The 15,958-nt window shown below is 42.3% G+C and overlaps 1 protein-coding gene across 1 annotated transcript in view; it reads left to right on the forward strand.

Moving 5' to 3' along the window:
* The first annotated feature begins 10,687 nt into the window (after positions 1-10,687).
* The window catches only part of LOC127065401 (homeotic protein spalt-major-like), a 61,729-nt gene continuing 56,458 nt past the window's right edge, over positions 10,688-15,958 (forward strand). Inside the window, exon 1 of the mRNA XM_050997694.1 lies at positions 10,688-12,871. Coding sequence (XP_050853651.1) covers positions 12,766-12,871 — 106 coding nt within the window. The 5' untranslated portion in view covers positions 10,688-12,765. The remainder of the gene's footprint in view (positions 12,872-15,958) is intronic.

A 15,958-nucleotide genomic window follows, 5' to 3' on the forward strand; every position in this document is an offset into this window, starting at 1 on the left:
AGAGAGAGAGAAAGAAAGAGGGCAAGAGTAGGAAAGAGAAAAAGGGAAAGAGAGAGAGAGAGAGAGAGGGGAAAGAGAACCGACTCACTCCCCCGACTCCGTTTCTTTCCTCGAGAGCCGTTTCGCCGCGTACCCCTGTCATGCCCCCCACCCGTACCCCCATCCCACCCTATCTCCCCTCTTCACCCTCAGCCACTTGCTCGAACTCGCGAGATCAGGGGCGGACGTATGTACGTCTCTTCTATCTATCTCTTTTTCTTTCTTTTTTTATTTCTCTCTCTACCTCTCTCTTTCTCTCTTTCTTTTCATCCTCTTCTTCTTCTTCTTCTTCTTCTTCTTCTTCTTCTTCTGTCTTTCTTTTTCTCTCTTACGAGGTGTGCGTTTCCGTTCGTACCACAACCCGCTCTGACCTCCTCGATAACTCGCACTTATCTCGGATCACGCTCAAATGATTTTTCCTTCGCTTCTTCGGTCTCTGCTAATGATCGTCTTCGGTATGTATGTATGTATGTATGTATGTATGTATATATGTATGTATGTACGTAGATACGAACCCATATGCACGTAAGTATACGTACATAGCTATCTACCTGTCTACCTACGTACTTACGTATGTACGTGGCTACGATCGATTCAAGTTGAAACTTTCTTCTATTTTCATCGATTTCAAAACGACGATCATCGCGTTCGTTCGCATCGAATATAGTTATGTATGTTTCTAGAACAAGATTTTTTTGATCGTCAAAAGTGATAAATGATGTAAACTTTAAAAGTACACGTTTTTAAGGATTCAACGATCATAGACTACTACATATATTTAATTATCTTTCAAAAAAAGGCGATTGAAAAGATATTCGAGATCTATGAACAAAGATATTATAACACGTGCAATTTTATATATATATATATATATATATATATATTATATATCTATCACTGATAAGAAATTGTTACGTCAGATAAATAATACTAATAAAATCATTACTTTCCTTTCGTTTGATCACAAATTTCCATTATCGTTTGATCCTTTACGCTTACGTTGCCATTTGATAAAAAAAAAAAAAAAAAAAAGAAACAAATAAAAAACAAAAAGGAAATAAAAGAAAAAGAAGAAAAAAGAATATCAAGCAATCTTAATCAACGATAAAAGATGATTAATAAATATAGAGAATAACATCGTATTTATATCATATTAATTTTATCAACGTTTCTGATTAAGCGACCCAACAAGTCGATGATATTGAAAAGAAATAATCCCTCCATTTCTAAGTGTTCGAAGAAGAGGATGACTAAGGGGTAGATGGAAGGGAGAGCAAAGGGGATAGGATTGAGAGGGGGTGTAAGGGAGAGAAAGGGAGAAGAGGATTCACGAAGAGATCGCCCCCGCATAACACAGCAGCCGCATTCGCCGGTCGCACCGGCGCGCAGCCAATTAAATAAATATTCGTTGACATTACGGTCGCGTCGCTCCTACAAACTGGCCCCCTTGGCGTTCGAGAGGAGCTCCGCACTCTCGGCCCCCCACCTTCTCTTCTTCCTCTTTCTCATCCTCATCCTCGTCCTCGTTCTCTCATTCTCTACTTCTTCTTCTTCTTCTCCTTCTTCTGGTTCTTCTTCTTCTGGTTCTTCTTCTTCGTTTCTCTCGAATCCGCCCCCACCTTTCATCCGCTTTGCGAACAAGAGCCGTTCGAGAGAGAGAGAGAGAGTCTCTCGGTTTGGAGATCGCGATCCTCTCTACCTCTCTGACTCTTCGTCCTCCTCTCTTACGTTTCTCCTTGGAATAATTGTTCTTACGATCGAGTCCCTTCGATTAATTTCCGTGATATCGGGTAAAGAGTCTCATGAGAGTTCGAACTTCGATATTCGTGACATGACTTTAACGTCTTCGAAGGACAAGTGCGAGGTCATTCGTTAGAAGGAAATGAGAGAAAGAGAGAATGAGAGATGTTAGTTAAATAAGAAGTGAAAGATCTAATCGGTTTCTATGACGAACGAGATGAAAGATGTGTCGAATCATACGTTGTCTTTTTGCATGGATGAGAAGGAAGAAAGGAAGGAAGGAAGGAAGGAAGGAAGGAAGAAAGAAAAGAAGGAAGGAAGGTAGAGTCTGGAGAAAAACGAGCGAGATATATCGTCTTGCCGGCTGTTAATAAGACGAGACAATGCCCGAGGACCGTTGGCGGATGCCGAGTGGAAAACGTGTACGTGTAAATGTGTATGTTTGTACGTATGTGTATGAGTGAGATTATCGGTGTATAGGTATGTGTCTATGTCTCTCTGGTACGTTCGATCTCTCTCTTTCTCTCGAAGGAAGCAAACGCGAGAGAAGGCACGGGCGTTCATATGTTTATTAGCCGGACCCGGCATAAATAACGCGGCTATAAGGTATAAGAAGAAGAAGAAGAAGAAGAAGAAGAAGAAGCAGAAGAAGAAGAAGAAGGAAGAAGTGAGAGAGAGAGAGAGAGAGAGAGATAAAGAGAGAAAGAAAGAGAAAGAGAAAGAGAGGATACGCGGGGGAGGAGAGAACCAACCAGCCAAGCTGAACACGAGAAGAGGAAAGGGTGAGAAGAAGAAGAGGGCTTTCGGTGAGGTGGTAGAACAGACGAGAGAGAGACTCGAAGATCGCCCGAGTAAATTGTCACACGCTCTCTCTGTTCTGAGGGAACCCAGAGAATTGGTAAGGGTTTTGGGTCCTGTGAGAACGAGAGAAAGAAAGAAAGAAAGAAAGAGAGAGAGAGAGAGAGAGAGAGAAAGAGTGGGACCGACTAGGTTGGAAGAGAAGGATCGGAAGGTAAGAAAGAGGTGACGAAGGAGGACCGAGAAGCGGGTGGAGAAAGATCCTATCCCAAGGTAAACTATACGTATAGACGAAGTCAAGGGGCCTGCCGATGAAAGGAAGAAAGAAAGAAAGAAAGAGAGAGAGAGAAGAAGAAGAGAGAAAGAAAGAGAGAGAAGGAACGAGTCGCGATCGGTGCTCCTTCTTCTTCTTCTTTTCCTTCTCAAGAGAGAAAAGAAAGAGAGAGAAAGAGAAGAGGGGAGGTAGAGAGGGGAAGGTAGAAAGAGGAGGAGGAGGTGGAGGAGCGAAAGATGGACCGAGAGCTGGACCCACCTAATTTACCTCCCAGATAATGCGGCATAATTAAAGCAAAATGTAACGTCGCTGGCAATTAAAACAAATTTATGCGACCGAGATCCGCGATCAGCCGACCCGGGTCCCTTTCTGCAACCTTGCCTCCGTTCTTACCTTCTTCTTCTTCTTCTTCTTCTTCCACGTTACCACGAAGAGTGCATTATTATTGTTATTACCGTTTGCCGAATGCCTTCGAAGAGAAAGAGAGAGAGAGAGAGAGAGAAAGAGAGGAATATTATCGACGAGTTGGTCGACTTTTTCCCGTCGCTAAGTATCACCCTTCTTTCTTTTTTCCTCCCCCCCACTCCTTCTCCTACCCCCTTCTTTTTTCTTCTTTTCCTTTTCTTTCTTTCTTTCTTTCTTTCTTTCTTTCTTTCTTTCTTTTTTTCGTTCTTTCTTTTTTTTGTTCTTTCTTTTTTCTCGAACGAACGAACGAACGTTCTTTTCTCACGAGAAAGAATATAATAATAAAACATTTATCGAGTTCGAATTTCCTTAGCAAGAGTAGGTAGGTAGGTAGGTAGGTACCGCGAGCCATACGTTGGTGGCATTTACGTTACCACGCGCGAAAGCTATCCGCGACACTGGAAGAACGAGACCGACGAGAGTAGGAGAAGAAGGAGGATAAGGAGAAGCCGTCGTCGTTCGTCGATAAAAAGGCAAAGTCCAGAAGACTAGAGAGGGTCGAAGAAGAAGAAGAAAGCGAATCGGTGTAAGAAAATCTACCAGTCGTATTCCTATTACGTATACGAAGCCGTTATGACTCTCTCTTTCTCTCTCTCTCCCATTCTATCTTTTATATATGTACCTATATGTATATACAATATATATATATATATTTCTCTTTGTCGCCATACCCCTTACGAAGGGCCACGGTCATTCGCTTATAATCGCCTTGTCAGCTGGTATGTTTTGCTGGATATGACGATCCTCGGCGGCCTGGTTCCACCAGTCTCCCCATATACGTTAGGTGGAAACCTCCATATATACACGAATACAGGTGCAAAGCTCTATACGTTTGAAACTGTCCAGGGTTTGGACTTGAACGAGCAGAGGATGAGGTGGAAGAAGAGGTGGAGATGCAACAGCGTGCGGCACGAACCGAGTACAGGACGATGGACTTCCTTCGCGACTACGACGACGACGACGACGACGATGACGACGAGGATGAGGACGAGGATGAGGATGAGGACGAGGACGATGACGACGACGACGACGAGGACGACATCTCGCATTCTGACGAGATCAAAAGCCTACAAGCGAGCCAACAAATACGGTTCGCCACTGCCGCGACTCATAAACTAACGTGTCCGCGAGACCGAGCATTCTCTTGTTCTTCTTTTTCTTCTACTTCTTCTTCTTCTTCTACTTCGTTTCCTTTTTCTTTTTATTCGTCGAAATTCTCTTTCCTCGTACTACTTTCAACAGACTCTTTGTTCCCTTCCAAAGTTTTAAAAACGCTCATCGTCAGCGAAATTGTCCTTCTCGTATAAATAATCTCCGATATTGATTATGGATTTAGGATGAATTTTAACGATAAATTTCCCGACTAATTGGTATCTTACGATAATTCAGAACACGTGCAATAAGATCTAATCAATGTATACGTATGTTAAATCAGATGATCGATTCGATATGACGTATAAGATTTTATTTTTAAAAGAAAGGACTATTATCTAGATTTACGTAATGGTAGATATATACTTTGGGTAGGTATTGTCGGGCCAGGTAAAAGAGATTCTCGAAGATTCTTCTTTATCTTTCTCTCCCTCTTTCTCTCTCTTTCTCTTGGTATACAATCGTATTTCCACTTTTTACCAGAGTGATATTACGTGTCCCGAGGAGAAGCACGAGCGCGAAATGAATGCGATTTTCTCGAAGTAAGAAGAAGAAGAAGAAGAAGAAGAAGGAAAGAGTGGAGCCGGCATCTCGCGTTATTACACAGTAAGGTTAGCGAAAGAAGAAGAAGAAGGTAGTCGGTACGGTCTCCCTCGCAAAAAAAAGAGGTAGTTTACAAGCGAGATTCATGCGTAACGCGCCGCACCGATCACGCAGAAGGAAAAAGAGGGATGAGGGATGAGACCGCCACTGAGAAAGAGATGGACATAGAGAGAGAACGAAAGAGAGAGAAAGAGAGAGAGAGAGAGAGAGAAAGACTGCCGTCGAAATATCCGTAGATAAATTGACGTCAAATCGGATTTTATTGCGAGGGAGTCGAACGACCAAAAATGGGGGGAGGTGGATGAGGTAGAGAAAGAAAGAAGAAGAAGAAGAAGAAGAAGTTAGAGGAAGAGGAGAAGGAGGAAGAGGAGGAATAGAAGGAGGAGGAGAAGGAAGAAAAGGAAGAGGAGAAACGTATGCCGAAGAGCAAAGCCGAAGAAAGGTGATAGAAAACAGGTCCGGTCTCGCCTCGAGCGAGGCACAACTATTTCGTGTTTTTCATAGGGGGATATCCGAAGGCACCGCTATCGCTGCGCCATCTGCCTGACAAACCCGCGCCTTCCTCCTCCTCATGAATACGTCATATCTATTCTTCTTTTGCCAGCGGGACCATAAACTCGGGGACACCTCTACCTCCCCCATCTCTCATTCTCATTCTCATTCTCATTCTCATTCTCATTCTCCTTCTCTTTCTTTCTTTCCTTCTTCTTCTTTTTCTTTTTCTTCTTCTTCTTCTTCTTCTTCTTCTTCTTCTTCTTTTCCTTCTTCTTCTTCTTCTTCTCCTTCACGAGGAGAACCTTTCGTCTTCGGCGTTCGTTTCTACCAATTTGGGATTCGGTGAACGTAGAATATTTCAGGACCATTCGCAACTCCCTCTCACTCACTCACACATCGAATCCTTGCGTTCCTTCGCGTAACCTCACTCGCGGCACTCTTAACCCGGATACGATTTTGATTTTTTTTTTTTTTCGTTTTTTTCCTTTTTACGAGATTGTCAACTCATTCTGACAAATACTTTCATATGTACATATATGGATATATATATATATATATATATATATATATATATATCATTAATAAAGATTAATAGACTTCTGATTACTTTTTTTTATCGAGAAGAAATTCTTTTAATCGGAGAAGGTAAAGCTTACGTTCAGACTCGTCGAGGAAGAGGAAGATCGCGCGAATCTAAATGAACGTGTTGCGCATGGTTTAAAAAAAAAAAGAAAAAAAGGAGAAAGAGAAAGAGAAAGACAGAGAATGTGTTCGGCGAACGTAGTAGATACGTGGCTTTTATCCGAGACTCCTCCGCGACCTAATTGAATGCAGCGCAATCTAAACGGCGTCAATTTGCCGACGCCCCACCCCTAAATGTCGTTAACACCCCACGTTCGGTAAAGAGCAAAGGAGAGAGAAAGAGAGAGAGAGAGATAGAAAGAGAGAGAGAGAGAGAGAGAAAGAGAGAGAAAGAGAGGTGTGCCGCCACCTGCTGCGGAGTATTTTCTGTGGTCTTTTAATACTACGATCACTGGGATTCCGGCTTGGTCGGCCTTTTGCTGCTGCTGCTTCCAAGTTCCGATAAGTAGGTAGGTATCTAAAATCCTTTTTATTCTCGATTTTAGTAAAAAGAATCGATCTGAAACGATGCACTAACTGTTACATTTTTCTTATCGATCTCGTTCGATTAGAGAAATTAACGTTCGAGTAATTATCGTTCGACGATTACATCGGATATCTTAGGAATAAAGATACCGAGAGGAAATAATTGTTACTTTTTGTTTTCTCGTAAAAAAGAAAGAAAAACTGGAGAGAGAGAGAGAGAGAGAGAGAGACATATATATGAAGGAAGCAGGTAGATAGATAGGTATTATTCGGCAGAAAGGGGTTTAGGGGGTTTAACGAAAAAGAAATAATAATAAAAGAAACACATAAAAAAGAAAACAAAAGGAAAACGTACAACATCTTTAAAAGCTTTACAATTCTCGACGCCGGCGCCTGTCCAACACAAACTTCGACGCGTTTTCCTCGATTTTTCTACCTGCTTTACGTACCTACAGAAAGATGAAAAGGAAAGACAGAGAGAGAAAGAAAGAGATAGAAAGAGGGATAGAAATACAAAGAGAAGGCAAAAATTACGAGCCGCAAATGATAATAAACTTGTCTGGTCCGATGAGAGAACCTACGATCCTCTCCGTTGCCTAATGTAAGTAAGTACCTACCTCGGAAAAGCCAGTTTTACGTCCATTACCACTACTACACGTGCGAATCTTCAACGCTCGTCGTGCACTCACCTCGTTCGCACCTGTACCTACTGTAATGCGTTAGACCGTCACGCTCCAAACGTTTCATACAATTTCCTATTTCTAACGACGTTCATTCAATTTTGCATTCCTCCTCTTGTTTACGTTCCATCATTAATGTTCATTGATATTCATGATAATGATAACGAGCATTAACGTCGTTGTCGTCGTCGTTGTTGTTATATTGGCCAAGGTCGTCATTCATTAAATTCACTTAATTCGAATTAAAATTTACGATTATTCGAGCTCGTCATCGTCGAAAATTTAATCGAGCGTATTGAACAATTTCGAATCGTTTTTCTAACCACCGAGATAAAAAAGAAATTTGTGAAAAGTTCTATGACTAAACTAAAACGTAATTCATTGGGAAAGAAACGGAAAGAGTAGTCTAAGTTTCTAACGTCACTTCTCGCGTTACACCGATCTATACTCTTCCCCGCCCCCTTCCACAACCCCGGAAGCCTTGTCTTCGTTTACGCTGCCTTTACCACGTTCACCTCTTTTCCTTCGTCTTTCTTCTCTTTTTCTCTCCTTCTCTCTCTCTCTCTCTCTCTCTCTCTCCCTCTCTTTCTCTCACTCTCTCTCTTTCTCTTCAACCGGAATAGGACGCTACTCCCACGACCCACCTGTTCTTCCTTCGCTTCGTACTTTCAAGTAGGTATAATAGGCTATAACCGACGTGCCGTGACTCGAATTTCGATGAACAGAAAATGCCGAAATGCACACTGTCTACGTGAGAATTTTGGGAACGTACTCGTTTTAATTTGAGTGCTCGAAGACGGAGGGGAGAAAAAAAAAGAAAGAAAAAACAAAAGAAATTTTACCGTGTTCGGACCCTAACCAAGAAACTTTACTTCCGAAGTAGTACGATTTTCTAATAGTACGATCTAACTTAATAAACGGAAGAATGAATTTAGCCTAGATAGGACGACTAGCTGATAACGTAAATAAAAAATGACGTAACAGTAGATCTCCCATTGATCAGATCGATCCGATCGAAGCACATGGTTGAATCTCTACAATCCTATTTTCCTTTTTTTTTTTACACTCAAACGAAACTACGACTTTTTCCATTCATCACCTCGAATTACATACCTCTTCTCCTACGCTCCGACACGAAAATTCTTGAAAAATCAATCCATCCAACAGATATACATACATACATACCTGCCTATCAACTCGAACTTGTTAAATATTCCTCCGCACTCGAGCGGTAATGTCGGATAGAAGAATAACAATTAAAAAAAAAAAAAAAAAAAACGAATAGCAACAATAACAACAAAAAAGAGAAACAACAAGAAACACAAGAAAAAAGAAAGAAAAGAAGAGAAAAGCAAAGGAAAAAGAAAGAAAAAAGAAAAATCTCCGAACAATTCGCCGATCGCAAGCCGATGAGCGTGAGAAGATTCTCATAAGCCCGTGCGGGCGGATAATGGCGAGAAAGAGAGATAGATAGATTGAGAGAGAAAAAGAGAGAAAGAGAGAGAAAGAGAAAAAGAAAGAGAGAAAGAAAGAAGGAGAGAAAGAAAGAGTGAGAGAAAGAAAGAGAAAGAGAGAGAGAGAGAGAGAGAGATAGAAAGAAGGAGAAAAGAAGGAGGAGGGGAATAGTAGGGTGAGGTGAGGTGGGGGAGGGGGAGAAAAACGAAGAAACTAATTGACGACGGTGGTCGTCGCGACGAAAGAAATATCGAAGGCGCATCGCGTTCGAGGGAGTTGCGCGCGTCGCTGGCGGCGCTGTTCGCGGCCGGCTGCTCGTGCGTTTACTCGTTTTAGGGTAGGGGTGGGGAGAGGAGGGAAGAGAGACAGAGAGAGAGAGAGAGAGAGAGAGAGAGAGAGAGAAAGAGAGAGAACGTTCTTGCTCGTTCGTCTCTCTTTCTCCGTCTCTATCTATCTCTCTATCTCTCTCTCTCTCTTTCTCTTTTATAATAGTAGTAGTAGTAGTAGTAGTAGTAGTGTAGTAGTAGTGTAGTAGAATATTCACGCGGGGACACGACGGTATATAAAATCATAGAGAGACACGAGTGGCCCGCTATAATAATGCATAAGGAGGCGTGTACAGGTTCAGCCGTTTGGCCACGCCCCTCCCCGCCGCTTACCATCCGGCTGGAGTGGGGAGGGGGAGAGCCGGCCGGCGTTGGAAGCACGGAAGGGGAATAAGAAGATAGAGTAAAGAGAGAAGTGGGGACACGTAGGAGAAGCATATACGATGGTACGAATGAACGAGAGAGAGAGAGAGAGAGAGAGAGAGATACCCTTTACACACAGTGTCTTCTCTCTTTCTCTCATAAATTTAATCCATCTGTCTGTCTGTCTGTCTGTCTGTCTGTTTGTTTGTTCATCTCTCTCTCTTTTTCTCTTTTTCTCTCTCTCTTACTCATAAATGCTACTTATCTAAGCGTCACACACAGATATTTTATGCGTCTCTTTATCATAGTTCTCATTTATCCATTTGTCTCTCTCTCTTTCTCTCTTTCTATCTGTCTATTACTGTTTTTCATAAGCATTACCTAACTATTCGTATCTTTCTAATAGATCAGTCACTATTCGAGAAAAATCGTCCCATCCGTTTCTCATTTGCTCGATTAGAAAATCTACTGCGATACCCGTGTTTCGTCTTTTTTATAATAGTATCCTATTTATCTTATCCTTCTCTCTCTCTCTCTCTCTCTCTCTCTCTCTCTCTCTCTGTCTCTCTTTGATAAAACGACTACGTCAGGAATAATTCATCGAACCTTAAAGACTTTTATGCATTTACTTTTATCGTAGAAGTAAAATAGAAGTAGATATAGTTAAGTACTATGGAAAATATCTTTGGAAATTCTCGTTTCTAATAGCGCGTAGGAAGAGATAGATAGTAGAAGAAGGTAGGCAAAAGCGGCGAATATTCGAAGGAAAAAGGTCGCGCGCGCTCGGAAGCTGTGCTCTCGAAGGGTGGAGATCCCCACCGGAGGTGTCGACGATGACGGTGAGGTGGTGGTAGTAGTGTGTCGTGGGGGGGGCGTGTAGGTCGAGCCACGGAAGGAGGAGAAGGAGAAGGAGAGGAGGAAGGAGGAGGAGGAAATAGAGGAGAAAGAGGAGGAAGAGGAGGTGGTGGTAATGGTGGTGGTGGTGGTGGTAGTGATGCTGACGGTGGTGGTGGTGGTGGTGGTGGCGGTGGTGGTGGAGGAAGAAGAGGAAGAGGAGGAGGAGGAGAAGGAGGTTCGTTGAAGCGACAGCGTGGGGTGTGCGCCGATGCACATGAGTGGGGGTAAAAGCGCGCGCAAGAAGCGTCTCCCTACCACGGGGTAGTCAGTGGACGGTGGAGAGGGGTGATTCGACGTCAGGCCCAGAGCTGGTCCGTCCGTCGTCCGGCCGACTCGAGCGATCGGAGCCGCGGATTTCGCGCGAGAGAGATATAGAAAGCAGGAAAAAAAGAGGGCCGCGCGCGCGCACGCACACCTACGCACACGCACGTCGACCAACCCAACCAAGCAGTACGACGACGACGGAAGAGACTGATACACGTACACGTTTACACGCACGTATATAAAACAAGGGAGAAAGAGAGAGAGGGAGAGAGGCAGAAAGAGAAAGAGAGAGAGAGAGAGAGAGAGAGAGAGACAAGAGACACGTGTGCACAGAGGCAAGCACGTTGCTCGACACATACATACGCATACGCCCATACACGCTTTGATACATATATATATATACACATACATATATACATAGGTGCATACATGCATACATACATAGACACGTACGGAGTACGTACGTGTATACACAATACGTAGAACAATAGACACGGAACGCGTAAGAGAACGAGGAAGAGAAGGCGTGCACGGCGAGCAGCACCACACTGACGTTCGGTCGTGCGCTCGATACGTCGCGCGAATGTCGTCGTCGTCGTCGTCGTCGTCGTCGTTGTTGTTGTCGTCATCGTCATCACTGTTGTCGTTATCGTCGTCGTCGTCGTCGTCGTCGTCGTCGTCGTCGTCGGGATTCTCCTCGTGCGTCGTGTCGTGTCACAGCCAACGTTCGTTCGTTTCCGTCCTCGTCTTCGTCGTCGTTGACGAGTCGACGTTCGCTGGTTCTTCTCGTTAAAAGAAATAAAGAGAGAGAGAGAGGGAGAGAGGGGGGAGGGAGGGAGGGTGGAAGAGAGAAAGAGAAAAAAGGAAAGAAAAAGATATCAAGTGCAGTGCGCGAATATCTTCGACAATTTCGCTACGTGATATTCGTGATAGGGAGTAAAGTAAAAGAGAGAAGAGATAGAGAAAAGGAGAGAGAAAGAAAGAGAAAGAAAGAGAGAAAAAGGGAAAGAGAAAGAGAGTGAGAAAGAGACAAGGATAGAAGGATCCCGGCCACGTGCGAAGCGACTACACGAGGGAACGATATTACGACTACTAACAGTGTGTGTGAGTGTGACGGCAAGAAAAGACTTTGTGAAGACGATTAAAGAAGAAATTATTGAGATTGGTGTTTGTTAGGGGATGGGTTAAAGGGTAAAGAGGTAAAGCTATCTATCGAGCAGGAAGAGTTTCTATGGATTACTGGCCGAGTTGACACGGCCGCCGGCCGAATACTTTTTCTGCATTATCATCGTCGTCGTCGTCGTCGTCGTCATCGTCGTCGTCATCGTCATTTTCTTCTTCTTCTACTTCTTCTTCTTCTTCTTCTTCTTCTCTTCTTCTTCCTCTTCTTATCCTTCTTCGTTATCCCAAAGCATTCAGTGTCTCTCTCTTCATCCCTCTCCCTCTCTCTCTTTCTCTCTCTCTCTCTCTCTTTCTCTCTCTCTCTCTCTCTCTCTCTCCCTCTCTTCTCGTGTTCCCCTTTTTTATCCAACGTACAAAGAAAAAATAGAAGAGAAACACTAGACAGGTGCCTATGGAATCGTCAAAGGTACGGATTTGCCTTTGGGTGATGCTGCGACGACTTCACGAAGGCGTCGTCGATCGTGTTAAAGAAAGAAAGAGATAGGAGGGATTACGAGATGAAAAGTAACCGTGACGAATTGGAAGTGTGAGAGACATGGTGCTTGATTCGATCACGATTTATAGTAGGTGTTATGAGAGTACTGTACGTCTAATTATTCTTCCGAAGGAAGGAAGAAAGAAGAAGAAGAACAACGACGATAACGAAGTACGAGTAATAGTGTGTAAAAGATCTTGGACGATTGAATAATTAGTAATATTAGAAAAGGTAATCAATCACAAGTTAAAACTGTGTTTATGCGAAAGAGAAAATCGTGAAGAAAGAAGGCCCAGTTTAGACTAGAATAGCAGAAGCAAGGGAAGACGATCGCATTAAAGTAGCATCCGGCCGCCGCAGCTCCAATCCCCTTTGCGGGATCGCGCACGAGCTAGCGTGAGGAACGGTGCGCGCGCGAGAATCTATTTTTTTTTCCAAAGAGTTGAAGGGATGTCACGGAGAAAGCAGGCCCGACCGAGCCGTGCCCATCTCGAGGAGGATCTTATCCAGGGCCCTCTCCTGATCGATCCGGTTGGAAGCATCATTAACGAGAGCCGTAAGTGATTAATTATTATATCGTGAATTTAGTTTTCGCGGAGAAAGTATTTTTTACGCGTAGCTAACTGACTACCTAACCGGTATAGGTATCAAAGAAAATCCAAAAAAATAGAAATACCCATATATATCATATGTTTTTGTGCTATCCATCCATCCATCCATCCATCCATCCATCTAATCAAACATTACGAAGATCGAATCAAGATGGACGTTGTTAACGATCGTGAAATCGTGTTTCCTCACCCACCTCCTCTTACTCTCCGTTCCTCCGTCGCCCTCTTTCCTCTCCCCACTTCCTCCCTCCTCTCCGCTCTCCTTCGGATAAAATACTCGTCGATCGGCGAGACGAGAAAAATGAAGCATCTCAAAGAAAACGGCTACCGAGATGATCTCGTCGTCGATTACTACCGTGTACCTACCTACCTACCTACCTACCTACCTACCTACCTTACTACCTACCGGTTCCATACACTCGGAGAACAAGTCCGTGATTATCGTGATAGTAGCACGCGAGAGAGTCCTTAGAAAAACGATTTACTCGATTAACACCAAGATAAATAGGAGGGTATCGTCGTCGGGAATCGTAATTCCCGCGGATTGATAAATATTATTAGAACAATGCGTTATTACGTTATCGCATAGTTTATTTATGAAAAGGGAATATTCCCATCTCCAAATAATTAAATCGTTTCGTGACGTCGCGAAACTCGTCGAGAGAACGTGATATTATATTTCGATATATTCGAGGAGTGTATGATAAAAAGAAGTATAAAAGAAGGAAAGAAAAATAAAGAAGAAATGAACAGAAAAGTAATACAATAACAACAACAACAACAACAAAAGTAATAAATATTAATATTAATATTAATATTAATAATAATACCAATAATAATAATAATAATAATAATAATAATAATAATAATAATAATAATAATAATAATAGTAGTAATAACGATAAAAGAAAACAGAAAGAAAGGTAGAAAAGAGGAAAAGATAAGAGAAAAAAAAGAAAGGGAAGATAATAAAAAATGAAAAAGCCTCGAGTAAAACGTTTTCGTTTAAAACGGTAATGCGAGAACTCGATCGAGAACGCGACTCACTTTCCGTCGGACCGCGTCCACTTCGTCGTCGCTATGAGGCAACGAACGTGAAATACCTTTCTGATAATTTCTCTTTTTCTCTCTCTTTCTCTCTTTCCTGTTCTCGACTCTCTTTCCTGTTTCGTTCTCTTTTTCTCTTTCTCTCTCTCTCTCTTTCTTGGAAGTTCCTTAGCGATCGGTTTTCATCGATAATAATCGAGAAGACGTCGTATCCTTTGAATTCGAGTTCTCGAACATACGTAGATAGGTAGGTAGGTAGGTAGATAGGTAGGTAGGTGGATAGGTAGGTAGGTAGGTAAGTAGGTACATAAGTACTTACAACCCTACGTACGTATTTACGTAGATATTACTTGCGTACTTTTAGTTCGACGTCTAACATAGATTAAATTCTTGCTTTACGAGAAACGATCTCATGGCTAAGAGCAAGTGGAAATATGTACTTATGTAGGTATGTATCCCAAGTATCTATGATTCCGTTGTCGATGCACGAGAGTAGTAAAATGTATCGGTAACGCGACGTTAAGTGAATTAACGTAAAAGCAATATATATATATATATATATATATATATATATATATATATACGAGAGAGAGAGAGAGAGAGAGAAGAGGAAGACATAAAAAAGAACGAAAGAAAGGAAGTAAAAGAAGGAAGGAAGGAAGGAAGGAAGGAAGGAAGAAAAAAGATCAATAAACGAAGCGAGCCCCCCTCGAGCAAAGTTGCAAGTATAGTATAGCCCGTGTAGGTACACGCTCGAGCCAGACTCCATTCATCCGTGAGTTCGCGCCTTTCGATATTCGAGAGGCGTCGCTAAGCCGTTTCGTTCCGGAAAATAGCCGAGTTCTACGGTTTTTCTCGAACCTTTCGAAGGAGCTCGCGACATAACCTATTGGATTTAACTGTTTCGAATGTCGAAAATAATGATGGTAAAACGAGAGAGAGAGAGAGAGAGAGAGAGAGTGAGAGAGAGAGAGAGCATGCACGACACCTAGACCAACTATCCGCCTATCCCGGACGCTATATGGTCCGAAACTTTTCCTTTTCCTTTTGCATCCAACGAATAAGCTCGTTCGGAGAATTAAAATGAAACGCTCGTTCGAACATTTACGTTTATTCTCGATAGATATACGTATAAATCTTTATCGATATAATTATAATAAATATTTTTCAATATTATAGAGATAGGGTTACTTGAAAGTTCGCCTAAATTTACAGATAAAATCTCGTTTCACTGTAATATCCTACTCATACGTTTTATCGAACGCTCCACCTGTCACATAAAAGCCTTTAATCTTGAAAGGAAATAGCACTTCTCGTTGGAAAACTTGTAGAGACTCTAAACTCTAAAATAAATAGGTACTCTCTCTTTCTTTCTTTCTTTCTTTCTCTTTCCTTTTCATATATATATATATATAATATGAGTTAAGCGGAACGCTTCGTCGGTGGCTCACCTATATAACTACGTAACGATAAGAAATATTTCCAGCTGGCTAGCGTGCGATACGAATTTGCATAAAATCGAAAGGAAAAGCATTTTTACACGAGCGTGTACGCAAGTTACCTTAATACGTCACGCGAACGATCACTACCGTGTGTAACGTCGCGGCAAACTACTAATGCGCAACAAGTACTTAGTTTTCATTATTTTCACGACATTTTCCATACAACCATAGATTCCTCCGTACGTCCTTCCTTTATATATATATATATATATATATATATATATATATATATATATATATATATCAGATATATACATACTTACGTTATGCCTATGCGTAACCAATTTGAACACAAAACGAGAAAGTAATCGTTCGTCTTTCGATTTCTCTCTCTTTCTCTCTCTCTCTCTCTAGTACTTTTCATTTTCCCTCTTCACCGTCACTTTCACTTCCCCTTTTTCTCTTTCGTTCCATCCCTTTCCTACTGTTCCATCCCTTCTGTAACCCCCTTACTCCTTTTTAGCTCCTCCTTCTCCTTCTCCT

This window comes from Vespula vulgaris, chromosome 1 (assembly GCF_905475345.1).
Source record: "Vespula vulgaris chromosome 1, iyVesVulg1.1, whole genome shotgun sequence".
Classification (NCBI taxonomy): Eukaryota; Metazoa; Arthropoda; class Insecta; order Hymenoptera; family Vespidae; genus Vespula; species Vespula vulgaris.